At 43.4% G+C, this 23,010-nt stretch overlaps 1 protein-coding gene across 2 annotated transcripts in view; it reads right to left on the bottom strand.

The window, feature by feature from the left end:
• Positions 1-2,051: 2,051 nt before the first annotated feature.
• LOC137431516 (uncharacterized) overlaps positions 2,052-23,010 on the bottom strand; it is a 67,273-nt gene continuing 46,314 nt past the window's right edge. For both annotated transcript variants that reach the window (XM_078782184.1, XM_078782185.1), the window contains 6 exons: positions 15,204-15,374; positions 14,304-15,041; positions 9,811-9,966; positions 9,595-9,699; positions 6,240-8,649; positions 2,052-2,188 (listed from right to left, as the gene is read on the bottom strand). In XM_078782184.1, the coding sequence (XP_078638310.1) occupies positions 8,624-8,649; positions 9,595-9,699; positions 9,811-9,966; positions 14,304-15,041; positions 15,204-15,374 (1,196 nt within the window). In that variant the 3' untranslated portion in view covers positions 2,052-2,188; positions 6,240-8,623. The remainder of the gene's footprint in view (positions 2,189-6,239; positions 8,650-9,594; positions 9,700-9,810; positions 9,967-14,303; positions 15,042-15,203; positions 15,375-23,010) is intronic.

The raw sequence follows: 23,010 nt of genomic DNA, 5'->3' as shown, positions 1-23,010 counted from the left end.
TCAGAGAGCTCTTTTGATCTAGGCATGGTGACGCCGCACACTTCAACAACAAATAGCAAACCAAACTAAATGTCTGAGGTTTAAATAAGACAGGTTCCTCCAAGATCCTCTCTAACGATGTTCTAATCATTTGCACCTGAGCTGGTGCACCTGATTCTAATTTGAGGTATTTGAAGTAGTGAGAAATGTAGGGGTGTACTTACTTTTTCCACATGCAAAATTTGCATTTATGTTTATTTAAATTATACAACGGACTACAAAATGTAAATGTTTCATGATATTTGTTGTATTATATCACCTTTATCTATTGTTACGAATTCCGGGTTTATGGGAATGGCTATTCAGGTCATTTCTTATTAATGTTTATTCTATTAAAGGTTGTAGTGGTTAAAGGGGTAGAAGCGCTCCTGGTAACCACGAGACCGGAAACGGGTTCGTGAACCGGAAGAAAAGAGGAAGACAAGGTCTGGAAAGAAAAGCGGCCATCTTCTTCGACCAGCGGACGCGGGTCAAGTCGCCTTTTACCTGTGCCAGAACGCTGAGTTGGAAAAGCCCGTCTGGCGCGAGGAGTTACCTGCGCGGGGTAATTACCTGTTACGTGTCCGGTTGCCGGGGGTTCCTGGAAGGAACCAAGCGTCCGGCACAGTTCGCCTCAACGTCGACGAGAATGAGTACGGGTGGCGCCTGGGGCCTCGCGCGCTTGGCTAGCCGTTCACAGCCCAGAGGCCGCGATCACGGGCTCCGACCTCGGTGGCTTGCCGAGAAGGGGTCCGCTGCAGCAGCTGTTCCCGTTACGGGACGTGCCCGTTTGGAGCACGTCAGGAAGAGGTCTGTTCAACCGCCCGCGTGCGGAGATCGAGCTACTGGGGCGCAGGGTCGGCGCGAACATCGCCATCCTAGTCAACCTTGTTCGGCCATTGACTTGAGATCGCGATTCGCCGGCACGAATCGACCTTCACCTGAGTCGGGAGGGGCCCAGAGACATTGTGAGAGACATTGACCATTGAGGGTGCCGTAAGTAGGGGGCTAGGTGGGAATATATAAGACTAGCAGAAGTACCCGGCATTGCCGGGCGGTGGAGGGGAGGGGGGGGGAACGGGGGGGGGGGGCGAGCCCCTTGGCAAAGCGAGCGATTTTTTTTTTCATAGCGTCATAGCGTTCATAGCATCATAGCGTTTCATAGCGTCATGGCGATTTTCTTTTCATAGCGTCATATCGTTCATAGCGTCATAGCGTTTCATAGCGATTTTTTTTTCATAGCGTCATAGCGGTCATAACGTCATAGCGTTTCATAGCGTCATAGCGATTTTTTTTTTCATAGCGTCATAGCGTCATCACGTGATCGCTCTGAGCGAATCAGCACCCACCTGCTCTGATTCCGTTGATTCCGTGCGCTGAAATGCGCTGAGGTAAATATTAATAAAAAGTATGGATTGTCAAATATTTTGAGTTCGGCCATGTTCGTCCCACGCTCAATGGCCATGTCTATGTCAAATATCAAGCACGTAAGCCTCTCCGTTTAGGAGTCTATCGGTAACATTGTGTGTGTGTGTGTGTGTGTGTGTGTGTACACACACACACACACACACACACACACACACACACACACACACACACACACTGTGTTTTATATATATAGATGGCCATCTTAGAAGTATTGTAGGAATGCATATGGAGGGTTGAAGTATTGTGTTGTTGATGATTCTACTCAGGGGAGAATATATTGTTGATTGATCCGGATCCTTGGTGTGGTTTCCTTATTGATTTGGATTGTTTCCTTCGTTGGTCCACTGGAGGGTTTACTTGGTATTGATTGCGTTACGAAAGCGTATAAATCATATATCTTTCTGGCGGGGTTCCTCTCAAGGTCCGGGGGTCACCGAGACCAGGTGGTCACAGGGAGGACCACGTAACACTATCAATATTGTTGAAATTAAGATCAAATCGCTGTATGTTGAAATATGATGAAAAAGTCAAAACTTTAACATGGCGTGTACTTACTTTTTCATGTGACTATGTGTTCAGAAATAAAATCTACAAATTTAACAACATTCATTTTGTGCAATTTTATTAATCTCAATTTTTACAAATGCACCATAATTAATCTCCTGAATATCAATCACGACCAAACGACCAAATCAAAGAATTCATCAAAATGCATAAAGAATGTTTATCAAAAGGTTATAGTCTAGTAGGAAGACTAGGTCCCCCTGCACCCCCCGGAGATATACTTCTAATCAGTGTTTCTAGATTGGAAAAAATGTGTAGAAAATGACTAGCTATGGCCCCAAGCTGAAAAAATGTCCCACATACCATTTTTATGCAAATTACTGCTGCCATTATCAAAAAAACGATTTTTGACATATCTCAGCCAATATTGCAGATAATTGAAAAATGAAGGTGTCTAGACCCATGTTTTGAAGGGCATAGATCATGATAGAACTATTCATAACATGATTACATGTGTCTATGGTATACTAGTATGCTAATTAGTGCTTTATTTACAAAATAATCACAGTTTTACGAAATAATAGACTCATATTAAGGTCCGTCTACACAGACGTTAACACAAAGTTTTATTTTTCTAAATATTACAACTGTCAAAATAGTCCTAGCACTCAATGTGACCACTCTTCTCTTGCTTGTTTTAGATAAACATCATTAGCATTAGTGATTCTACACTGAGTCAGTCATCATCATTTTCATCGAAATCGTCAGAGTCAAACTCTTCTTCTCCTTCCTCTTCCTCCTCCTCTTCGTGCTCTCCTGTGTTCAGAAGATCCACCAGTGAGGTTGGTAGGATGGGACCACTGGACCACATTGGTTTCAACAGTCCTTCATCAGTCCTTATCCATCCTTGCTCCTCATAAGGCCAGCGCCAGATGATGGGAAGGGCTTTCATGCAGACACCCAGATCAAATGTATTCAGGACCCATCTCTGACCCACCTCAGCAGTTGCTGCCTCGGAACGCTTCAGTAGCTCACGAACAACTGCGTTGTCTGTGATCGGTTGGTGGATAGGCGTGCAGTAGTCGACTGTTGATTTGCTGGGTGGGGGAGAACCAGTTGCACAGGTGAAACCCCCTAGCCCAGGCACAGGCTGCAGGCCACAGCTTCCGATGTATCTGATGAAGAGCCAGATGTAGTACTCTTGCATCGTAGTGGCATAGACTGTGTCATTCTCTGCTGGCGGTGTGAATGATGAGCCTTCAGGGAACTTCGGGCCAACGCGAGTAAAGTGCAAGGGTGGGAGAGTTTTTGGTGTGTCGACCTTCAGGCTACGCTGTTGTGACCTATTGATGGTAGGTAGCATTCGGTCCTTGCTGCTCTCGAACCCGGGCTTGACCTCCTGCACCATGATTCCTCCAGCACTGTTTACAATGTTGCTGCCGTGCACACTGGTAGTGGTTTTATTCAAGTTGTCCCACTCACAGTGGAATACAAGGTTGCCCTCTCCTGTCACAATTTGTGGTGTACGATAAGTTGAGACTTCATCCAGGACCTTGGCGAGAGCAGTTTCCAACTCCAAGGCGAAATCGTAGCTCTCAGAGTGTCCAAGCCTGTGTAGTATTGTGGTGAGCTGTTTGCTTTGGAACAGGTGCCTTACAGTCACACAGAGGAGAATGTGCTTTGGTAACTTCCATTTTCCATCTGACACTGCACGGCACAGATCTTGTCCAATGGAGAAGACCAGACGCTTCACCTTTTCTGTCTCGATGCCCTCCTTGCCAGTCATTAGCACGCTGAGAAAGCGGACAAGGTCTGGAGGTAGGATGTCTTCAGGATTGAGCTCCATGTCTTCAGCTGTTGGTGGCCATGGTTGGTCTTTACACTCTCTGAAAGCCTGTAGAATACCCTGGCGAAGTTGGAGGGCAACATTTTGGTTCTTGTTTGTGCTTCCGAGTGTGAATGCTCGTGCGAGAGCATTGGAAACTGTTATGTTTGAGCTGTGCACAAGCCAGAAAGAAATGACATCACATTTGTCATGATCAACCTTCGTGAAGTGGATATGCTCCTTGATTGGGTCATTCTGTAGGCGTTTCAGTAGTTTCTCTGACCGATAATTTGAGTTCTCATATCCATTCAGTTTCAGTTCCTCGACATAGAGCAAGCGCAAGGAAGAAAGCTGTAGAACTTTATTCTGCTGGATGACCTGGGTTTGAATGTGTTCCAGTACTGAGTTGAATGCCTTTTCATGGGCGGCTGACATGCAAGCCTGCTCCTTTGGTGCTTCGGCTCTGTGAATCGCACGCTCATAGTTGTAGAATGCTGTGCGGAAAGCTTTAAAACATGACGGATGGTGTTTGGCCTCACATGCAAAGAGGTCTTTGTTTTTCACCTTTCGATGGAGTCGATAGAGACCCATTTTCTCAGCCCGTGTTTCGATTTGCTCCCATGCATTTTCTTTGTTTTTAAAGGATGGGAAGGTTGTAGGCCTCTCAGTATTGCGATGAGCATCTTTGGTCTCAACTTTCTCACAAAATATACACTCTGGCGGGAAGATGGGTTCAGCAGAACCTCCTGGTTTACGAGGAGAGTGATGCCATGATGAGGTTGATGGCCCTGGTTCTGTATCATCTCCCAGACGATGAAAGTGGCGGACAAAGTGCTTATAACACTTGCTGTGATATCCTACTCTTTCTAGGTCATCAGGAAGAGTTGCCGGGATCTGATCACATACTGATTGCATACGACATGGGGAGTCATGCGGTTGGTTGAGACGTCTATCCCGGATCTTTTGAAGCAGTTGCAGTTTTTCTGAAGCAGATCCTTTAATTTTACGGAGGGGCGTGAAATCCCCATGATCAGACATGGATGGTACATGAAGGATGCATGTAGGAGGAGAGCTTTGGGCTGCAGGTTCTACACTCCGTTTTCTTTTGGGCATGCTTGCTGTCGATGTCTACCATCACTGTTAAATGACAAATAAGAAATCACGAATGATGTTAAAAGTGCCTGTGAAAGGAGGCTCTGAGTTTTCAGTGAGGTAACAGAGGTTCTGAGTCATGTTCTACACTAGGGTACTTTTTAGCTGACTAAACCATGTTTAGTGGCATCAAAAGTGCTAATAGCTAAAACATCTAAATTCTTCCACACTAACGTTAGCTATCTAGGCCAATGAAACATTGTGCTAAGTTACTGTAGCTAGCTCAGCTGTCGTGCCTCTTTCTGGTTCAATTCATATACAGAAGTCAACAGATATGTCTCATGTTTGGCATTAACAAAAGTTTAAGTTACACCGACATTAGGAACATACTGTACATAGATGAGGCTAGCTTTAACGTTAGCTAACATGGTGCTAGCTGGCTCAGCTGTTATTCTGCCTGTTTATGATTTCATGCAGAAACTGAAGTCAAGAGTGTGAGTAACATTATAGTTAGCATCTTACCTGGCTAGATTGGAGGATGAATACCAAGAACAACACACAGATGGAATGGAAGACTGAACTTTCAACTGAGGTATTCAATAACATCAACGTTACCAATTGATACGAGCGCGCGACATTACCAATTGATACGAGCGCGCGAGCGTGCATGTTACATGGATGGAAATGTAAAATGGCAGCTATAGCAGCACTAATTTGGATCTCTAGTCTGTCATTTCTGCACTGTGATTGGATAACATAAAAAAATATGTTTGGGAGTTAACAGCAGGAGTTGGTAGATTTTACGTGGGCTGGGTGAGAAACCTTTAAATAAGCAAGTGAAAATCTCTCGCAATACAAAGTCAATGGTGGGAAGAAAAGTTGAGTGGTACCAATGTTACTGCCAATGTCCCGCCCCTATGCAAGACTCAGGAGCATCTTGTTGACATTTAACCTTGAAAATACCTGGGTTTAGACCCCTTATGTACCATGTTAAGTTATCTGCAGTATTAACGTATCCTTATCATTTGTAAAACTGATTATTTTGTAATTACAGCATTAATATGCATACTAGTATACCATAGACACATGTAATCATGTTATGAATAGTTCTATCATGATCTATGCCCTTCAAAACATGGGTCTAGACACCTTCATTTTTCAATTATCTGCAATATTGGCTGAGATATGTCAAAAATCGTTTTTTTGATAATGGCAGCAGTAATTTGCATAAAAATGGTATGTGGGACATTTTTTCAGCTTGGGGCCATAGCTAGTCATTTTCTACACATTTTTTCCAATCTAGAAACACTGATTAGAAGTATATCTCCGGGGGGTGCAGGGGGACCTAGTCTTCCTACTAGACTATTAATACAAGTTAGAAGTCAGAACAGCAAATTTTGCAGAGTACCTGTCACAGTATATCCCTGGTGAGATGGACCCAATAGGGGATGGGATATGCATGAGCGCAATTTTGGATGTTGTAAGCATTATGGGTTTTGGTAGTTTCTCGATTGCCATTGTGGTTGTTCGGATATATGACAAGACAATGCAAATTTACACACAGCACATCTAGCAATCGTTTTCAATTACCAACAGTGGCTTTGAATTGTCGGTCTCCTCGATTGCCATTTTCAATGTTCGACTTCGAGTGAAGTGCCCGCGCAATCTTCTTAAGGGCAAGCGAAACAGATTGCACATATCGCACATTTACAAGCAGTCGGAAAAATCTCAAGAAAACAATAAACTTATCAAAAGAAGAGTCCCATCAAAACATAATCCAAATATTTACTTCTCAAGTATTTTCGATCAGGCGACAACACTAGTATTCAATTCAACTCTAGAACTGGATTTAGTATTGCGGTGCAGAATTAAATTCAATCTGAAAGTGCATTTCAGCGCAGCATAAGCATTTGTGAAGTTAGTTGCAAGTGCCGCAAAGTTTTAAAAGTTACATGAAATAAAAATTAAAAAAAAAATTTAAGATGCATGTTAAGTCTTCCTTTGGTTTGTTATGAAATATTACCGATGAAAACAAACCAAGGCATCTACGCAGAGTCCAAAGGACAAATATAGGGAATAAATGGTGATGATAACCATCTGTCAGCATAACCACAGCCTTGGTAGTGCTTCAACTTGGCATGCTGTGAATAGTCATACCGAATACAAATACTGTACACATAAAAAAGGAAACAACTACCATTTCCTTTTATAGAATGAGAACATTTTAAAAAGAAATATGAAAATAAATGCTTTGCAAAAGCTTCATATATCCACAAGATATTCAAAGAGCTCTCAAACCAAAGGATGGTTCATGAACATTTAAAACAGTTTTAAAAAAAAGAAGACTTTTGCTCATCTTACTTTTCAAGCGTAATTTAAAAAAGCGAATATTCCAATGACAACGTTTAGCAAGACAATGAAATTTAACAGATTCAATCTGTTGAAAATCTGAAAATTTTCAACTCACAAAATTGTTTTAAACATCATATTAAATTCCTTAATTGATTTATCAAATGTACCATACTCTTGACAAAGTGTCGGTGCTGCTGAAGCAGTATCTCAGTACAGGTTATGCTGGGTGGTTTGCCATTGCCTTCCCAGAAATCAGTCAGGGTAGTAAATAGTAATTTGTTCAAGGTGCTGGTGATAACTCACCTATTCTACAAGAAAGACACCATGGGATCTTTAACGTCCACCAACGACCAGCACTGGCAGTGGGTTCCTCCGGCTAAATGTCGTTCTGACAGACGGCATCTATACAGAGCCCAAAGGACATTAATCCATGGTCCAAATTTTCATTTACCGTTACCATTGCATCAGTATCGCATCCAAACCAAAATCTTGGTCTTTCCTTTAACCAATGTACAAAATAAGAATACAGGTAATAAAAAACGAAAAGCTTGACTCTGGAAGTTTCACCCAATCAATTTGCAAGTTACAGCACGCAATTCAAAGGTCTGTGGTTGAAAGGTCATACATCATTTATTTGAAATAAAAGTAAAGACAAAAACGTGAAAGCAAATTGTGTTAAAGATCTGAAAAGCAAGTTTGCTATCTATATAAGGAATATAAAAATTTGGCATCGCATTTAGCCCCATCATACTGTGCACCATTTTCAAATTCTACAAATACAATCCCAAAATGTATGAGGAAATCCATGAAAGCCAACATGTAATGTTTAAAATATATGTGCATAGCATTGCTTTTAGAAATCTATAGCATTGGCAGCATTGAGAACGGCAAAGAACAAAACCGTCTGAACATTAAAAATAGTTTCCTGGTTATTTATATATTTCATACAGTTGCAAAAACAACAAACAAAGCAGAAAACTGCAAAGCAGAAACAAAATGTGGAAAAATAGCAATGCTTTGACTATAGCACTGGTATTTGGACGGGTGATGCAAGTAAACAAACTAATGAAACCATTCCTAATGTTCCAATAAAACCAACAGCTATTAGCATTAAAAGAACAACAACCTGTAAGTGGTGACATTTCCCTGAAAGCCCTCTAGACAAAAAGAAAATGAAAAGCAGCTCCAGCACATGAGTGCAAATCGATCAAAAGGGTAATATGGCTCATTTGCTTTTGCAAAAATAGGTAAATCAAGATAAAGGCCACTTTATTTCTTTTTACAAAAACGGTGATTTATCACCTCAATTGACCAGTTAAACACCTTGGCAAGGATGCACGGCTTTCATGGTCAACATGTTCCCTCTTCCTGCTCTTGCTTTTGTCAGCCAACAGTAGAGACAATCTACTGCCGTAGTGGAAGCTGAGCATCTGAGAAAGGATGACCACACAGTTTATACGTTCATTAAAAGGGAAAACAAAGATTAAACATTGAATTCATCACAAAGGCAATTAGAAAGCATCTGAAAATGCAAAGCCCGTTCGCGTCCGTTTGTATACAGACGTCTTCTTCTTCCGTACGCTCAAAATAACAAAAACAGTTTAAAAGAGATTCTAAATGAAAACTGATGATTTTATGTAGCCTTGACCTTTAGATCTAATATATATATATATATATATGTATATATATATATATATATATATTTATATATATATATATATATATATATAAATATATATATATATATTTATATATATATATATATATATATATATATATATATATATATATATAATTATATATATATATATATATATATATAATTACTATATATATATCAGCTTCGAGCTTTTGATTGGTGAATCAATTATGTGACCCAATATGCAAATTCTTAAATTTCAGGTTAATTGGACGAAAATTATCGATTTTATGCAACCTCGACCTTTTGATCTAAAAAAAACAATCAACTCCTTCGTTTTGATTGGTGAACCAATTCAGTGACCCGATATGCAAATTCTTTAAATTTCAGGTCAATCACATGAAAATTGGTGATTATACTCAACCTTGACCTTTGACCTTTTGATCTAAAAAAACCAATTAGCTTGTAACCTTTGATTGGTGAACCAATTCAGTGACCCAATATGCAAATTCTTTAAATTTAAAGTCAATGAGGTGAAAATTGGAGATATTATGCACCCTTGACCTTTGACCTTTTGACAGAATTCTTAATTTGCCTTCTCCATATTATCATAATAAAGCTTTGGTGAATATTTGTTGACAATACTCAAATGGTAAAAAGAAAAAGAAAAAAAAAAAGTCAGTGGCACGAAGGTTGCATCGGAACCTCCTGTTCCTGGAGCAAGGGAAACACTTACTGGCACGGCCGGCCTTGCTCGGGTAAGATTTTGGCAAGTTCTGAAAGGACTCTGGTGGAGGAAGATCTTGAATTGAATGGAACTTGAAGCGTGATTCAAAGTCATCTATAAATGTGCAGAAGTCAGCAGATGTAAATACATGGGTTGTTGCATCCACAGACAAATAAATTCCCTCACTCTCTACTCCCCCAAACGCGATAATGGTGTAGCATGTACCGGCATGGAAGGGTCTTCCAGCAACACTTGAAATAGATGTTTGATCCTGGCGATGTGCAGGTGGTGGTGGTGGTGGTGGGGGGGGTGGAGGTGCACCTCGGTTGGATGCAGGTGATGCTGAACTGATACGATTTGGTGGTAGTGGCGGTAGGGGAACTGAGGGGAAAAAAAAGAAAAGAAAAGAAAAGAAGACGTCATGCAGAGCACGGCACTTGCAAAATTAACGCCTCCCCAAAATAAAAAGTTGCCATGGATACATCAAGCTGTCCATTTCATCAAGTTTAAAATTGACGATCTTAATCAAAGCTTGGATCAATCGGATTAAAATTGATGATTTTTCAGATGAAAATTGATGATATTAGAAGTTTGACCTCGAGTTGACCGTCGACCTTAAAAATAGTTGGTTTCCGAATTGAGCGAGGCACTATGCAATTGCTGTTTAATTTTCAAGTAATTGGATGAAAATTGACGATTTTAGAAATTTGACCTCGAGATGACCTTTGACCTCAAAATCAATAGGCTTCTTCCTTATAACGAACTCCACCATCTAATGACATTTCATGAGGATCGATTTTAAACTGTGACCTGTAGGCGATTGACAGACAGACAGACAGAATAACGCACCGACCAATATACTTGAAAAATCTTCGATTTTGCAAGTAACAAACAAGAAAGATGTTGAGCATAGCACGATGTTTGTGAAATAAAGATAAACAATATTTACCATGGAAACATCAATTTGGCAATTTCAAAAATTTTACTTATCAAGTGATTTACATGATTGAATGCCATGCACAAAAAATTTAGATGATAACCTAACTGTAGCCGAATAGGTGTTTTACATGTTTTGGATGGCCTTGACCTTTGACTAATTTTGTCCAGATTTTACACACAAAATACACATACATCTATATTATAAAAGGAGCCGTGTTTGTATGTCTGTTTGTCTGTCTGTCATGTTATAACTTGAGAACGGATTAACGGATTTCAATAAATACAACTGTGGAGGATTTGGGTAACTCCCAGAAGTGTTTGTGATCCCAATTTTTTTTTATGGGTAGATGGACACGCGTGTCAAAATTGCAAATGCCAACACGTCACGTTGGTTATCCCTGCACGGAGAGAGCAGGATCTCCCAGGAATCTTTTTTTTTTCTTCCCCCATAGATTAACTATCGCAGCAAAGATTGGTATTTCCATCAGCGAAGCAACGGGTCTTATATTCTAGTACAAATAAACTGTGGGAGTTTCAATATTGAGGTATGGCTATAATAAAATCACAAAAGGTCCCATTTGATTACAATGGGCCAAAATTGGTGTCATGGAAATCTTTGACATGTCAAAGCGGCTAAATTGATCGTTCTGATTTGTGGTGAACCAATTTTGAGACCCAATATGCAAATCCTGTTCAAATTTCAAGTCAATAGGATGGCAATTGACAAATCTATGTAATCTTGATCTTTTGACCTCAAACAGTAGCCTTCAGTGTCCCAATATGCAAATACTATTCAAATTTGTCGTAAATTGGATGAAAATTGAGAATTTAATGTGACCTTGACCTATGACCTTGAACAATAGGCTTCTAGCTCTTAACTGGTGAACCAATTCAGTGACCCAATATGCAAAATTCGGCTCACATTTCAAGTGAATAGGATGGAAATTGACGTTTTCATGTGAACTGGGTGTTTTATCTCAAAATAATTGCCTTCAGTGATCAAATATGTAAACCCTGTTCTAATTTCAAGTCAATCCGATGCAAATCGATGATTTATATGCCCTTGACCTTTTGACCTCAAAACAATATGCTTCGAGGTTTTTTGTCCCCCGTCGCACCGCGGAGCGAAAGGGGGACTATGGTTTTCCCCTCCGTCCGTGTCCGTCCATCCGTCCGGCATGCGTGCGGGCGTGCATGCGTGCGGACGTGCGTGCATGCGTAAGCGAAGGACCGCATTCGAATTTGGTGTGTGGGTGCAACCCACGTCAAAATCCAAGATGGCTGCTGCCATGTATGTCTGAACCTTGTGAGCGGAATATCTTGAAAAATAAGCGAAGTACCAACTTCTAATCTGGTGTGTGGGTGTATCTAGGCATAAGGAAGAACCCTATTGAAAATTGGGTCGCCACGTCAAAATCAAAGATGGCCGCCACCATATATATGTCTGAACCTTTTGAGCGAAATATCTTGAAAAATAAACGAACTACTAACTTCTAATCTGGTGTGTGGGTGTATCTAGGCATAAGGAAGAACGCTATTGAAAATTGGGCCGCCACGTCAAAATCCAAGATGGCCACCGCCATGTATGTCTGAACCTTGTGAGCGGAATATCTTGAAAAATAAGCGAAGTACCAACTTCTAATCTGGTGTGTGGGTGTATCTAGGCATAAGGAAGAACGCCATTGAAAATTGGGTCGCCACGTCAAAATCCAAGATGGCCGCCTCCATGTATGTCTGAACCTTGTGAGCGAAATATCATATCATAGCATGTTTTCTGCGTCTTCCACTTTGTCAACTCACATCACTTCCCCGATGGGGGACCTAGGCGTAACGCTTGTATTTGATATTGAACCAACTCAGTTTGACCAAATATGCAAATTATGTTCAAACTAGCAGTGTACCCACCCTCCACATGCATGGGGTTTGCACATTATTTGCTGAAAAAAAAGTATATACTGTACATGGCAATAAGTCTCCATCGATTTTTCTGTGAGAGTCATCTCTCTCTACAAGCGGTTATACCCTGTTTAAGCGGTTTTAGCCTCTTGAGGACCTTGCAAGGAACAGATAGCTGCGATATTGGCCAATAGCTCTTTCAGTCATTGCTAGCTTTGTTGGGCTGAAGGGTAGCCACAATAGCTTTCTTCCTTGGCATCCTGGATGAGGAGGAGCAGCAAGACATGAATGAAGCTCTTGAGCCAATTAAGTAGGTGAGTGTTGGCATGCATCAGCTACTCTGCATGGATGTTGTCTAGTCCAGGTGCTTTCTCAGGCTTCAAGCTGTCTTACCTTTACCTCCTATCTTTCCTGGTCTTCCACAAACCTCAGTGGGAGGAAACGACATGAGAGGTCATAAGAGCAAATTGAGGGAGAAATGGCCATGAGCAGCTAAAGCTGCCTGAAGATATACAATCCATGGTAGTAAAGTGCTGAGTTGGTTCAGATGGGAGCAACACAATCGTCCTCTCCCCCACTCACCCCAACCCTCAAGTGGCATCACAATGGACGCTGCACAAGACAAGGCTGAATGTCTCAACTTGGTGTTTGCCTCTGTAGCTTGGTTACCCAACCTATCCCTCAGTCGTCCCACCTTATCTATTCATACCCACTTTTTGCTGAACACTGACTTTTTCACCCGAGTAGATCGAGAAAGTTCAGGCCAGCCAAAATACTGCCCGAGCACTGGTCTCATGTTGCTTGCGTTATCAAATCCTGCTCTGCTTCTCTTGCTTAACCTCCATCTGTTCGCTCGAGCCTGTCTTTAACCTTGGATCACCTCCCACCTACTTGTAAGACAAACATCACTGTAATACGCAAGTGTGCAAAAATAGATCCTCAACTCCAGTCCAATTTGCTCACTTCAAATTATTATAAGCAATCTCATGGAATCGATCATCACAGCTGTTATAAAGTCATCCATTTCCTCAAACGGTCGAAATTCAGACCATCCGTATGGATTCCATCCCGGCTACACAAATTTGGACTTAACTGCTGCTTTTCTCTCAATGATGGATGCAGGCCCTGAATCTCAAGCAAGTGGTTGGCACTGTCTCTGGTTATATTGAGGTGCTAGACAACAGCAAGCTGGATTCAGATGTGGTTGTGCATGCATTGACCATATCTTTGCTTAAAGGAAGTTAATTGAAATCCAAGCTCAGTTTCATGTACCCAAAATCATGGCATTTATGGATAACAAAGGTGCATTTGACAGCATCGATAGATCATGACTGTGTGCAAGTGACACCATCTAGTGGCGGCACTTTCCCCTCCGCAGTCAGCAGGGCAGGTTTAGAGAGAAATATCCTTCCCCATAGGTGCCAACACATGGGGTTTGTCTGTTCTCCATTCTCTAAATGCTTAGTGTCAAGCAGGAAGCAGCATGTACGAGTTTTAATTAAGTCTTTGGTATGACTTGGCCAGAATCGGAATCGAACCACCAACCTTGCAGACTCAAAGCGGATTCTGTAACCACAATGGTCTGCTTAAGAATTTTTTGGTAAAGATAGTCCTTTTCTATGTAGTTTCCAACAAACAAAACTAAAAAAACAGCAGTGGGTGAATTCTCTGATACTATTGGAATACAAGTCTATAAACTAAAATAAAAAGCTGTGAGGAGGGGTGAGGGGGTATAACCGTTCGACTCACTTGTAGTGAACCCCAAAGACCAGTTTTTCCATCTTTAAGAACTGCATGTTCATAATTACAGCTATACCATAAAAATCGATGCGTTATACTCAACACAATTTATCCATGTGAAATCAGAATGAAGTGAAGCCTACCATGCCTCCCAGGAGGATCCCGAGCTGGTGGTGGAGGTCGATTGTTGTTCAAGTGCAGTGCTGGTTGGCAGGCTTTGCCTCCAAGGGAAATCTGCCGCTGGGGAATTGAAGGTCCTGTCTCTCTCCCCCTGTCAGCAGATGATGGAGGTAGTGGGGGAGGTTGACTGCTTGTGGAACGAGTGTGTGAATAGGATGGAGGATTTTTTCCCATAGGGTGGTGTGCAGAAGGTGGGGGAGGAGGACGAGTAACGGGTACTGATGGGAGAGGGCGGCTATTGCCTGTGGAATGAGATTGTGGTTGTTGAGAAGTCATGGGAGGTGGGGGTAGTGGAGCAGACATATTTGGTTTTTGCATTTGTGGAGGAGGAGGAGGTGGAAAATGTTGAGAAGAGACTGGAGATGGTGGAGGCGGAAACGGAGCACTGGGTTTCGTGTGTTGTGAGGGAAGCTGAGGAAAAGGAGTATGATGAGAGGGAGGAAGTGAAGATGGTGGGAAAGGACTGTTATGTTTTTGGAACTGAGGTGTAGGAGGTAAAGATGGCGCTGCATGTGGTGGTGGCTTAGGAAGTGGGCCTCGTCCCGTGTTTGAAAGCTTCCCTGATGACGATGGAACTTGCGGAAGTGAAGGGCGTCGAGGTGCATCTAAAGCCTCAGTAGGACCCCCAGATTTTTCAAAGACTGGAGAGCAGGCTCGTCCACCTCGTGCCTTGCCAGGTTTGAGAGCTGTTGGTGTTTGTCCTGCACAAATAATTACAGAACAACAAAAACTTCTAAAAGGGAGTTGAAGAATAGCTTTCGACAGCAATAAAGACAACAACTATATGCGATATTCAGATCTGATCAAGAGAGCCTTTGCTTTATTTCAAAGTCCATACCAGTCCTTCACATGCAAACATTCACCTGCATCATTTCGTGGCCCAGGTGGCTTAAGCTGAGGCATTCCTCCAGAAAAAAGGCCTGATAAACCAGCTGCACCAGCCACGGGTCCTCCTCTCCTCCCAGGTCCACCCCCACTGCTACCTCCACCTCCACCTCCAGCTCCACCTCCACCCCTTCCTGTTCCTTTTGAATCTGCAAGAAAAGTTGGATTCAAAAAGAAATTGGTATAACAGTTTTAAAAAGTAAAACTTTATTCAACCAATATTGAATACTTTGAGGTCCTTTGAAACATACACACCTACCAACTACCCACTGACCTTTGGGTATATTTAATATCCACAGGACGCTAGTCGACTAAACAATCAGCCTCATGTCCCCTTCAAAGATAATCTTACTCGACAATGCGACTTTACCAGGAGATCATGAGAAAAACAAAGTTTGTAAAAGAATCCAATTCCATTGGGGAGTAGGACATTAAATGGATTTAGAAAGTTTGTGCAAAATTTCATGAAAACCAAAGCATTATCTTTCTTTACTGGACACTTAAAGAGCTAGTAGAAGCTCTTGGGGATAGGCAAACAAGACACACTGTTATCACTTACATCTTAGACCTGGAAGAGCATTCTGAAAGGCAGCGTACGAAGAACATGTTTTATGAGTTGCCATGAGCAGTTCTACGTTGCTCACAATAGCAAGCGTGAACATCGCCGAATCTAACAACTGGAAGCCTGAGCATCGCCAGAATCTGGCATTGTGTGATAATGTGATCAATAGCAGAAATGTAAAAGAAGTGCGTTTTCTACAAGGTTTTGTAAATCAGCAGTTGATCATATCCTGTCATCACACATCAAGATTAATAAAATAACTTAGTTCAGCCCAATCACAATAGTGAATTGTGGGACAAAATATGACCTTTTAAGGCCCAGACATACTGCGACTACAATGACCTATGACACCGTATAACCAGAGGCACACGAACACAACTTCCAACGACAGAGTATTTTGCCGAGGTCAAGAGAGGATTCTAGGGTTCTGTTTTTAGATAATCTAGCCTTAAAAAATACACGATCTATTGAAGGAATATTTGAAATCTTGAACACTTCCTAATTCAAGGAACTATAGTCAGGGTCGATAGCAGTAAGGAGAGGCATTGCCCATTATTAATCAGTTGTAAAAGACAAACATGAGTGTTTGAGCAAGTATACGACTCGTTTGCACAACCAAGCATTTCATTATTTTCCCAGGGGCATGACCATTTCACATTCTTCCAAGTCGTGAGCAGGCATGACAATTTCACATTCTTCCAAGTCGTGAGCAGGCATGACAATTTCTACTTCCTCAGAGGACTGCAGCGATGTAATTGTTTAACGATATTAACGCATAAGGGGTCATTGCTGGCCTATTCCAGAGGACAGTTTCAAACTTTTCATAGAATCAGATCGTTTTGGAGCTACCCTGGTCACCCCTCAGCCCAAATTGGGCTAAGGCGTATTGTCACAGGCGTCGGCCGGGCATCCGTCAACTTTTGGTTTCCGTCAATTTCAAGGAGAACGGCTTGTCCGATTAAATCCATTTTTGCAGTGTGCGTTGGGGTTGAGTAGAGGAAGGTTCCTTTCGAAAATGGGCGTGCTGCGATTTTCAATATGGCCGCCACGGCAGCCATCTTGAAATTGGTTTCCGTCAATAACGAGCAGAATGGCTTGTCCGATTAAATTCCTTTTTGCAGTGTGTGTTGGGGTTGGGTAGAGGAAGGTTCCTTTCGAAAATGGGCGCGCTGCAATTTTCAATATGGCCGCCACGGTAGCCATCTTGAAATTGGTTTCCGTCAATTTCGAGCAGAACGGCTTGTCCGATTAAATCCATATTTGCAGCATGTGTTGGGGTTGAGTAGAGGAAGGTGCCGTTCGAAAATGGGCGCGCTGCGATTTTCAATATGGCCGCCACGGCAGCCATCTTGAAATTGGTTTCCGTCAATTTCGAGCAGAACGGCTTGTCCGATTAAATCCATTTTTGCAGTGGTTGTTGGGGTTGAACAGTGGAAGGTTCCTTTCGAAAATGGGCGCGCTGCGATTTTCAATATGGCCGCCACGGCAGCCATCTTGAAATTGGTTTCCACCATGCATGGGCTGAGGGGTTATGCCCACTTTGCGGTGCTATTTATTTTTCTATTGTAGTCCTTCATTTGCAAGTAAAATTAGGCCCCATTGTATGTCACCTCGATATCCGTTGTTTCGCTTAGACGTCGTTGCCAACATGATAGCAAAATACTACTTTCAGTGGTCAATTTAAAAAATATTTACAGGTAGTGGACAAAAAAAAAAGGAAACCCCTGGGTAAATGAAAGACACCAAGCAATGATGGCTCAAACACAGGTGTGGCCCATGTGTTTCAATTAAGCAAGTAACATCCCAGCATGCTTAGGGTCATGTATAAAAATGCTGCACAGGCCTGTTTACCTATAGTTATAGCTAGCATGGCTGCAAGAGGAGACCCACTCACCCCCAGTGCACCCATCCATAGAGCACATGTGGTCACCCAATGGTTTGATGAGCATGACACTGAAGTTATCCATATGTCATGGCCTCTTCCCTAGTCACCAGATCTGAACTCTGATCGAGTATTTATGGGATATTCTGGAATAACACCTGAGACAGTGTTTCTACCTACATCAAACAGGTGTGAGTCGATTGACTTTCTCATGGAAGAATGATGCCACATCCATCCTGCAGAATTTCAGACGCTCATGGACACTATGCCATGAAGCATACAGGCCTTGCTGGCGACATGTGGTGGTCCAACGCCCTATTAAGTGACTTTACATTGGTGCCTCCATTTTTTGTCCACTACCTGCGTCATCAAATGGCCAATAAAAATTGCTCATGCTCTTCAATGTGACGTGACTGTGACATGGCTGGGAGTTTAAAATACAATGAGCGCCATAACGTAACCATGACGTGTAATTTGGGGGGGAAGGAGGAGATGGGGGGGATAAAGTGTCCAAATAATTATCATCGATTATGGAAGTTAGTGGTAAATAGGAAAGTTATTGGGCTAGATAACGAACAAAATTGGCATGCTGTGAGGAACCTTGTGGTCTTGCTCATGAGCTCTTGGTTAAGAAGTTCTATGTGCTGTCATCATTTTTTTGGTTTGTGCTGGTTTGTTTTCATCATTTCATCATTAAAACCCTGTCAAAATTATTTCTGAACGTCAATCAAGTGATAGCTGTGACTTGGGAAAGAAAAACACTCAGGAAAAGAATTACATTGTAAATTAAATTGGATATTTGAAGGCATTTTGATGCTGGTGAAAAAGTGGTTCAGATCGGTAGAACGCTTGGCCCGCCCCCTACCGATAGTCAAAACAATTTGTGTAAATGAAGACAAAATTAAAGAATGTACTGAAGGTCTGACACCATTAATTGCTACTAAACTAACTCATAGCAGATCTGGTGTTATGGAAAATATGGAAAGACTTTTAAGTGTTTGGATAGAAGATCAAAATCAACATAACATTCGTAGGATGATAAAGAAAAAGCTAGAAGCTTGTTTGAAGACTCAAATAACATATTGAGAGTGGAGAAATGGAAACATTTGGTGCTCATCATGGTTGGTTTGAACGTTTTACTTTGCATATCAGGTGACTAATATCAAAGTGACTGGTGAAGATGCGAGAGCTGACAACGAAGCGGCTACAATTTATCCTGCCAGTTTGAAATAAGTTATCGAAGAAGGTGGCTACACACCTCAACAAGTGTTTAATGTGGATGAGGCAGAGTTTGCTGGAAGCATATGCCAGCAGGAACATTTATATCAAAAAAGGATAAGATGGCATCGGGGTTTAACATAGGCAAAGTTTACCTGACGCTTGTGCTTGGTGGGAAAGGTGCAGGACATTTTAAGCTTAAACCCTTAAATGTGTACCATTCAGAAACACCAAGGACTATGAAAGAATATTCTAAACCCGATGTCCCTGTTGTTTGGCAATCCAACCGAAAAGCCTGGGTTACAATGGACATTTTTCATGATTGGTTCACTTTACATTTCTTCACCGCTGAGAAGGCATAGTATACCATAAACAAGCTGAACACAAAGCTTTGCTTATCCTTGACAATGCCCCTGGACATCCTGTCAACCTTGACGACTTATCTGATCAAGTTCAGGTCGTTTTTCTGCCACCCAACACAACGTCCTTGCCCCCAACCTAAGGATTAAGGCGTTACTGCTGTTACAGCCATGTTTAACTAAAGGCTTATTATTTAACTGGCACTTTCTCCGAGGTCATCAGGGATACAGATGGTAAAAGATAAGCCAACAATAAGGGACTTCTGGCATGGCTACAACGTAATAAAAGCCATTAATAGAGTCGTGGCAGGAAGTTAGGTCATCAAATATGCAAAACCTCTGGCTTGAAAGGGTCAACTTCCAAAGATTTGACGAGTTCGTCCCAGAAATTCAGCGCAATATTGTGGGGCTGGCTATTGAAGTTGGGTTCGACCACATAGAGGAGGTGGATGTGGTGTGAATAGCTCAAGTCATATACATACACATAGACATACATATATATTGTTACGGTTTTGAGGTTTGCACAGTGAGTTCAATAAATGTTAAAGGTTTGCCCCCCATAGATAGTCACACAAGCAACATGTAGCCTCATTTGTAGTATAGTTATTTCTTAGTATGTGTGAGAATAGGCCATTTCCTATGTTAGTTCTGCATTGTGTAAAGCCAGGAAAATAGGCCCTACTGCCACCGATCATCCTACGTCCGTAGCCTCAAACCAGTTTGTTAACGTTGGTTCATATTGGGTGAGTTAACACGAGGCAGGCAGAGGAGGATCGGGGCGGAGTCGAGGCGGAGCGGCAGGAGCAATGACGGTAAGCATGAGCCGCCAATCAGAGCTCGAGGGTGGTGGCGTCAGAGGGCGTGGTGAGAAAAGTCTGGTGAGTTCCAGAAGGTTCGCGGGGCTTACCTATATAACCCGATGCATAAAGCCCTCGGAAGGACTTGCATCGGAGGGCTAAGAGGACTTGCACCAGTTACGGGAAAGGACTTGCACCAGTTACGGGAAAGGACATGCTCGTTGGAGAACTTGCACGGGAGAAGGAGTCGTTGATGAACTTACAGCCAGAACGCGCGGTGCTTGATAAGCTTGATGAGCCTCCCACACTTGCATAAGAACGGCTGAGTAACCGCCCTTTGCCGTAAAAGTCTGCCCCTTGCCGTTCCGCCCGATATCTCCTTCGTTTGAGAGACGCGCTACGAGCTCCTGTCTTCGCCTGCCGCCATCTTCGCGGTATGTGCCGGGGGCCGTGGAGAGCTAGACGAGGACCATCCCTGGGCGTGTGGGGAACACCTGCCCATCTGCAATCCCCTGTGTGAGTGTGAGTGAGATGGGTCTGTTGTCCCAGGGATAAGTTAAGACTGTCTAAGCTTGCTGTGTCTCTTCATCCTTGAACTGTATATACGTGTGGGAATCATTAAATGAGTGTTCTTTCTTTCTTCCTGATTCGATCGTTCCCGTGATTTCTCCATTTGACTAAGCGTGGCACGAATAGAACCATTTAAATCGGGGTCCATTAATTGAGACTGCGCGGATCACGTGTACGCAAACCACTCGGCATACTTCAACCTCACGTGGTTCGTGCGAGGCTTGCTACCTCGTTTCCGTGGCGGCGCGAGTACTTAGGTACGAGCGAGAATTTGGTCCCGAAACCCTATTTTGCGCTCGCCCGGAAAGGGCGTTTCAGGTCTCGGTTCCGCCAGGCCAGTAAAGACAAGGGGATTCATCCCCCCTTGATAAGGGGAAAAGGCCAGCGTAGAGAACCGTAACAATTGGTGTCAGGAGTGGGATTTGGAACCTGGGACAAAAAATTTTGGGGACAAAATTTTTAGACAAAATTTTGGACACCAATTGTACATATTGGCCGTAACAATTGGTGTCAGGAGTTTGGGATAGGACCCGAAGTGCGCTTAACGCACTCCAAAATTACGAGCGACCGAAATTTAGTTTTTAAGAACCAAATTTAAATTCGTGACATGGCTAGTCAAGGCGGTCGAATGCCGGTGGGGGTAGAAGATGAGGTATTTGATGAAGTAGAATCAATAACCCAGGACCCACAGGAAGAATTGGGAGAAGAAGAAGAGGCAATTGACGAAGGGCTGGCAGTAGCGGTAGAAAATGGCGGCGCCTCGCACGTGACGAAGAGGGCCGCGCCCGCTGCGCAATTGGGGGTTATGGACATGCAAGTCTTTATGGCGCAATTCATGGCAGAAATGAGAGAGATGGGGGACAAATCAAAAAGGGAAATAATTGATGCCCAAAAGAATGACATAAATAATATGAATGCGAAAATGGATGCCCAAAGTGACAGTCACCAAGGAAATGAAAGAAATGAAGGGCGAGCTGAAGAATGACATAAATAAAGTAAACGGGAAAATGGACATCCAAGAGGAAAAGATGGATGCTCAAAAGAACCAATTGAAAGAAATGGGGGACAAATACATCTGGGGACTAAAAGAAATGGGGGAGAACATTGGGCACATGTTGAGCGAAGAGGTCGTATTGGGACACGACGAGGTAACGTGGTGCGAGGAACGCGTAGGGAGCGAGCTTGGGCAGAGCGCAGCCAAGTTGACCAAGGGAATAGAAATCGCGACTCGGGGTGTAAAAGCCGACGGCCGACGAATTGGACAGGGCAAATTTATGCGCGCCGGCGGTCGTTGAGCGAGAAATAAAAGAAATAATTAGAATTGAAGAAGAAATGATTGGGGCCGAAGAGACGGCAGAAATAAAGGATATAGCACAGAGGGAAGAAATGGAACCTGAGCAAAGTCTGTGTTTGCATTGTGATGTCGTGCTTGCTAACAAAATGGAAGGTTTGCAGGTGCGGCTGCCGGAGAAGAAGGTCCCTAAGGTGAGCAGGAATGTGTTTGGCGGGAAAAGGTTTTTGGCGCGCTTGGGATCGAGACGGAACCCGGGCGCTCGTGGAAGGTCCGTGGTGCGATGTGTGAGGGTGACTGGCGCGTGTGTGCGAGAGAAGTGTGCACCGGAGCGTGAGTGTATGTGGGAAGAGTGTGTCGAAGAGGAGTGTGTTACAGAGTGTGCAATGGCCGAGGAGAGTGAGGGAGAATGCACACCAGAGCGTGTTGTAGAGAGTGTGCGGGAGTGCACACCAGAGCGCATGATTGGGTGTGTACCAGGAGAGTGCACACCCGTGGTTGTTACTGACTGCATAATGAAAGAGTGTGCATGAGGGTGTGCCATGGCCGACTGTGTAACGGAGTGTGTGAGGGGCGTGAGTGCGCCTGGGTGGTGTGCACCTGTGTGTGCAAGAGAAGAGTGTGCACAGGAGAGTGCAGTAACGGAATGCAGGGAGTATATGGGAGGCGCTGGAGCGCCGCGGTGTACGAATGTGGGATGGATCGCGTGTGGTGAGAACGCGGCTCGAGCATCGACGCAGACCGGGGTAGCGTTTAGCGCGACGTATAGCCGACACGAGCCCTCGGTGCGTGGTGTGCTTTGTGTGCAGCGGGGATCGGCGGGGATCGTTGCCGTGGCGGTCTCACAAGGACCGGCATGCACGGTTCGCGCCGGGCCCCGCCCTGTATGGTCGGTGCCGCGCCTTGGCGGGAAAGGCGATCGGCATGGTTCAAGGGGGGGTAGGAGAGATCGGAGCCGCGCCCCCTGGCGGCTGCGGTGCTCCGATCGTGGGCGGTTGGGCCATCGTGTGTGGGACCGAAAGGCTCTGCGCAGAGATGGAGCCCTGAACCTTGGCCCAACAAAGCCTCCTCCCCTGAATCGAAAATGCCGGACGGACCCAACCAAC

The sequence above is a fragment of the Myxine glutinosa genome, chromosome 7 (assembly GCF_964187855.1).
Source record: "Myxine glutinosa chromosome 7, kmMyxGlut1.1, whole genome shotgun sequence".
Lineage (NCBI taxonomy): Eukaryota > Metazoa > Chordata > Myxini > Myxiniformes > Myxinidae > Myxine > Myxine glutinosa.
This window is presented reverse-complemented; position numbering and strand designations above follow the sequence as displayed.